Source organism: Carya illinoinensis, chromosome 16 (genome assembly GCF_018687715.1).
Source record: "Carya illinoinensis cultivar Pawnee chromosome 16, C.illinoinensisPawnee_v1, whole genome shotgun sequence".
Classification (NCBI taxonomy): Eukaryota; Viridiplantae; Streptophyta; class Magnoliopsida; order Fagales; family Juglandaceae; genus Carya; species Carya illinoinensis.
In genome coordinates, this window is record NC_056767.1 from 13,730,941 (window position 1) to 13,736,965 (window position 6,025).

The 6,025-nt window shown below is 33.5% G+C and overlaps 1 protein-coding gene across 1 annotated transcript; it reads right to left on the bottom strand.

The window, feature by feature from the left end:
• Window positions 1-1,355: 1,355 nt before the first annotated feature.
• LOC122299913 lies at window positions 1,356-4,020 on the bottom strand. Its single transcript, XM_043110396.1, has 3 exons — window positions 3,772-4,020; window positions 2,306-2,511; window positions 1,356-1,773 (listed from the first exon to the last, which is right to left on the bottom strand). The coding sequence occupies exons 1-3, from the start codon at window positions 3,871-3,873 to the stop codon at window positions 1,506-1,508; spliced, it is 576 nt and encodes a 191-aa protein (XP_042966330.1). The 5' UTR covers window positions 3,874-4,020; the 3' UTR covers window positions 1,356-1,505.
• Between the last annotated feature and the right edge of the window lie 2,005 nt (window positions 4,021-6,025).

Below are 6,025 nucleotides of genomic sequence, written 5' to 3' on the forward strand. Positions count from 1 at the left end.
ACTAGTGATTCAGCAAATTAATCATGAAAAGTGTATATCCTTGCAAACGATTATGTCTAATGTATTGATGATGTGATGTTTCTCCTTCTTCCATAGTATCAATAATCTCTATATTGCGAAGGAAAAAATGACGTGTCATAAAGTAATAATTGAGATTTTTGAAAAAGAAACTTGCGCTTAACTGAATGAAACTTTGAAGAGAACCCCAAAACCCAAAAGAAGGGAGTTTATTAACCAAATCATCAAAATTTGAGTCAATCTCAAACTATTCATAAACAACTAGTTTCATTATTCTAAACTTTTAAAATTAGTAGTGATTTCTTATGGTTTAAGAGTAGAGGTCCTGAGTTCGAACTCTGACTCTGCACTCTATTCCATTTAATTAAAAATTCTATATGTTGGGCTATCCATTGAGGAAGAGTTTGACTCACACGTGAGGAGGAATGTTGAGATGTAAAATAAATAATAAAATCTACCTTTTTCTATTAGCTTAAACTTTTGGAATTAGTGGTGATTTCACAATTAACAACCTTGTCTCTGCTTCTCTTTCTCAATTTCACTTTCTGTTTCATCCGGAAAAGATTGAGGTTATGAGAACTCCTTTGCTTTCATAAGTTAAGGCTTTAAGAATTATTGATTCAACGAAAAATTGGAGATGTTTGACAATGAAAATTCAATGAGAAACTTTGGTGAACGAATGTATTAATATTGCCACCTTCAACTCAATGCTAACCTTAACTTGTTCTGGCTGGTCTCCCTGGGAACTTTTATGGGGACGCTGCATGAGTTCAGGTTGGTCTTTGCCTAAAGCTGTAGAAAACATGTAGTTTAGGAACTTGTTTTGTCACTACAACATTTTAAAGCAAACCAATCGAATTTACAAAGTTTTGTCACAACAGGATAGAATTTCAGGCAGCATTCTGTTCCAATCCACTCAGTCACACTAAAATTAAGAACGACTAAAACCTACACAATCCAAACAATCAGAATTGGCATTGACTAAAAAGAAAGTCTTGATGCTGAGTTGATTCTTCTTTATCTCCTAGAACTGACTATCAATATGACATAAGATGCATTGATTTTGAGTCTAGACAACAACTATCACCAACCACATCACAAACAGAAAGCATTTGGGGCATGATTGTTGAAGTTCAGTATATCATTTGTTTTTTGGTGATCAGAAGAAAAAATCACAAAACTGAATTGAGTAGATTTTTGATGGTTTGTAATCCAATTGTTTTCCAGAAAGACCGTGAAGAAGCCTTGTCATATTGCCACTCCTGTAGAACTAGCATCCATATATGACATAAGTTGAAAATGCACCTCTAGAGATTTGATATATTTTGCACCTTGCCTTCTGTAGAACTAGCATCCATAATAAAACTGTATATCATTGGATAAGCAAAATGTATCTGTAGACCAGCATATTACAATCAGAGAAGAATTGCACACCAATTCAACAACATGCAAAACTAACATGCCATCCGGCTTCGTTCGTTTATATTCTATGCATATCCAGCCATTCCGACAGTTGAGCTGGCACGATTGGTTTTATGAGCCAACTCAGTGGTAGTTGCTTTGGTGAAGTACATGTAGTAATACACATTCAGAATCATTGTTGCGACCACAAATACTGCTCCAGCAATGAAAACACCCTTCCGCAACATTTCACATGAGAAGTTGTCAGCATAAAGCACTGACCGATACTTAGTGTGGTACGCATTCTTCGTTGCGCCAGCAATTAGACATGCTTCAGCAACCAGAAAAGTCAACCTGCAGATGCATAAAATGTAACCAGAACATCTTGGGTATCAATAAGTTTTCTTTCGAGAAAATCATCCTAAGGTCAGACACACAAGTTAAAGAGTCAAATCCTCCTCTAACAAACTTATAATAAGAAAATATCCCAATTCTCTCAACACTTCACCAAACATAGCATTTCTTTGTACCAACCATAGGACAAAAAAAGGCAGGGGATGAGTACCGGGTGGGGAGCACCCAGTCAGAATGCCCTCACATAAAATATGCTTACAATGGACCCTGATGAGGCACACTATGATTTGCATATGTTGGCTTTCAGAGATTACAGATTTATCTATTCCAGATAGAATGTACAGGGAAATAAAGTAAACACCACAGCAGCATGAATGAATAGCGCGCACACGCGCACACACACACACAGCCAGAAATTTATCAGGATAAACATAGTAGCTGAATAGTCCAGAGGAAACTAAACTCAATGCTTTTAAATTAGTTCCTACTTGAATAAGAGAGAAAGCGTTAACAAGAAAAACCAGATACTCACCAGGACGAGACAAAATAAATAATAGACCATGCTCGGTTGCCTCCTGGGGCTAAAGGTCTCCCAAAACACATGCACTTTGTGACACCCATGAGTAAAGATTCACCAGAAAGAAGGAACAAGAAAGCACCCACTCCATAACCCGTAGCAACATCTGAGTTGTAAACACAGTAACTTGAATCTGTTCGATTATCTTTTTCTATATGGCCCTGTTTTAGAAAAATAATTTCCTCAGTCAACATTTTTCACAAATAATAAGCAATACAGACTGCACTCCAGTACAAATTATACTTGAAGGTTTCAAAATGCTTTGTTTCTGTTCAACACAAACTTCCATCAATCACCAGAGGATGAAAGGAAGGAAATGTGTTCATTTGTGTACAAACTATAAAGGCAGGGAAGACTTGGCCACAACTAATGGAAGTACAAACCAAATCAAATCTTGGCTATTGGTGTAGTTGATGCTTTGCCTTACTTTGCCTAGCTGGACCATTACCCACCTTTGATAAGTGCAAAGCAGATGATAAACGCCAGTCCCCAAACAAAGTAAAAGCCAAGTATTTAAATAAGATTTCATCTTATCACTCAAGAATTATAAGCACTCGAACTATACATTTCACGAGTAATTAGATAAAAAGCAGCATGCTGTTTGCACAACAACATATTTCCAACTATTGTCCCCATAATGCAGGAAGTCCAGACACTAACAGCATGCTCAAGCAAGAAATCAATCATCTTCCACAGAGCTAATGTGAGGATGATCACAGAAATCAAATCCCAATCCAAAAGAAGTTTTAAATTTTATAGGAGCTAAGGCTACAAGCAGGAAAAACCTCTAATCTGGAAAATCCAAAAAATAATCTATCCCAGTCAGTAATGTCAAATATACATAAATTTTCGGAGGCAAATCCTTGTGAGGGCTTAATAAATAAACATGTTGGCACACCAACATAAAAAGAAAAAAAAAAAAAAAAAAAGAAGGGGGAGGGGGGGGGGGGGGATTAAAACCAATGAGTTTACATATCAGCAACTTGATATTATCCCTAGAAAAAATCAATGTGGGACACTTAGCCAACCACACCAAAAACACGGCAATCTTCATGTTTTGAGCAGACAGGTCACCCCAAAATCAGAGAACAGTGATTAAAAAGAAGTCAGAAAGCAACCCGTCCAAGAGAAATGCTACTTTTTCCGAATGAAGAATATAGAAATTCTTAAAGAAAAATGAGACACAAAACCCTTGAGCAGATACAACAATAAACCCATACCTAAACAAACAGATATCTGTTATATAGTAAACAGATCTCAGAAATGAAAAAAAAACAATAAGAAAAAACAAATCATGAACGGGAAAAAAAAAAAATCCAATACGCAGAGAGAGATCATGCAAGAAATGAGAAGAAACGCTACTGCAATTAAAGCACAGAAAGAGTAAAGCTTGATAAGTAAAAGGTGAGGAAGTGGCTTACTACGCTTCTGCGTCTCTCAGCAGCAATGGCGAACCCGAAGGCCACTAAGCATAGAACAACCACCAGAAGGTGCACCAGGGTCGAACCCTTTGCTTCTCCCATCACTTCCCCAAAGAGAGAGAAAGCAGAGTCTCAGAGACAGAGAGAGAGAGATCTAAGCAGCTTGCAAGTATAAAGCCACTGAGGAGTGTGAAAAAAAGCGTGAAACAGTGAGAGAACTTTACTAAACTTTGTGGTCAGTGGACAAGAAAGGCAGTGAAGGTTTTGTTGAAAAAGAAGCCGAATCTTAGACCCACGCGCAGGTTGGGACCGTTAAGACACGCCATGAGAGAACCTTATCTTGGTTGGGTGTGTAACAGTGTAAGCGCGAGTTACGGCACGACGGGACCATGTAGGTGGGTGTTTGAGCTTGAAGAACTTGCGCGAGTGTGAAATGGCTTCGCATACAGTAGTCTTAATGATTATCAAACTTTTTTTTTTTTTTTTTTTTTTTTTTTTTTTTTTTTTTTTTTTTGTATTATTTGATTTGATTCGACATTAAGAATTTCGTTAGGTCCGAAGGTCAAATTATTTCTTTCTTCTATTTTCTTTTTATTTTATGAATTTTTAAAATAATTCAGATAGTTATTTTCTTTCTTAAAATTCGCCAGTCTACCGTTAAACATGTTGAAATATACATAATGCTTATTCACGAACAAAAGTTACCGATAGCAGCGATTATCTCTTCTTCCTTTTCTTTTTTTTCTTTTTTTTTTAATTTAATAATTAAGAAATTATTTTTAAATAATGTTACAATTCTTTTAAAAAAATATTTAAAGAATTACAAAATAATGTATAAAAAAAGTAAAAATTGAATAACCTATTTAGTAGCCACCATTGATAACTTTTATATGCGGCTATAGTAAGATCCATGTACCTAATATGTCATATGGCAATATTTTAAAAAACACAATACTATATGTATTATAAATTGACTTGTATGATCATTTGTAACCGTTCTAATTAATCATCTTTAATCGTCAATTATGACCGTCTTTAACTATCAATTATGATTTAATCTATACATAAACCATCTTTATACTCGTATATATATAGGTATCATTTATTTGTATAAGTAAAATATTTTCGTTATTAATAACAATAATCTCTTTTGCAATATCATTTCTCTTTTAGTTTTATAACACGTTATCAACACGAAGCTCTGTTGATTCTGAAGCTAGTGGTCTTCTACTTCAAGTAAGTTTTTCAATATATTATTTGCAATCCCTAAGGTGAATATTAAATATTATATTACTTATTATTACTTGATAAAATTCTATATTTATTCTCAAAATTTACATTTCAGTTATACCTATGATGAATTAATATTCTCATAATTTATTTTTCAGTTATATATATGGTGAATATTATCTATGATGAATTAAAATTTTCATAATTTACATTTCAGTTATATCTGTAGTTAATTTTTATTCACATAGTTTATGTACAAGTTCTATTTATTTTTTATACTTGTTATGAATTATAGATAATAAAATTAATCTTGGAATAGAATAGAGCATCCCTGAAGAATCACTTTAAATCAATAATTTTATTGACTATCTCATAATAAAAGATCTCTTGATTCTGTGGGATAGTTTAAAGGAATGATACGTGTACTGAAAATAAACAAATTGTGTAGAGAAAAGTCACTAAAGAATATCTATTTAAAATGAATGCCTCGAATGTGCTTCTGAAGTAGCAATATTGAGTACGAAAGTTCATAAGATATTCAAAACTTATATATTGTCTTCTAGTGGCTGAGCAAAATAATGAATTTTGTTAAGAAATCATCAGTCACGTCCTACTAGTTCTACATCATTCCCTGAAATGAATGGTATTGAATTTATATCATTCCAGAAGCGACTAGTGTATTTTTTTTCAAAAAACTAAGAGTTTGAACGTGGTAATGAATATCTTTATAGTACTTCTATGATTTCGAGTCATAAGCTTATATTAGAAAAACTATAAACTTCATCTTTGAGATGATATTATACAACTATGGAATCAAATATTATGATATATCAAAAGTGATATGATTCAAAATATTTGTATATTTTTTATGATTAACTTGATCATCCAAAATCAATTACGATAAGTCGAATAATTTTCATATGGATATCTATAAAAGAACAATAAGATTTTTTTACTAGAAAGTCTTCCTATCATGAGCGGAAAGAAAAATTTGCTTGAACCAAATAAAATGAAATAATTCGAC

What these genes read in the sequence shown, in the direction of transcription:
- LOC122299913 (XM_043110396.1), bottom strand. Translation starts at nt 3,873, where the DNA reads ATGGGAGAAGCAAAGGGTTCGACCCTGGTGCACCTTCTGGTGGTTGTT. An exon ending in CTGAGAGACGCAGAAGCGTA is followed by an intron (nt 2,512 to 3,771) that starts GTAAGCCACTTC and finishes TTTCTAAAACAG; the next exon opens with GGCCATATAGAAAAAGATAA. An exon ending in ATTTATTTTGTCTCGTCCTG is followed by an intron (nt 1,774 to 2,305) that starts GTGAGTATCTGG and finishes ATGCATCTGCAG; the next exon opens with GTTGACTTTTCTGGTTGCTG.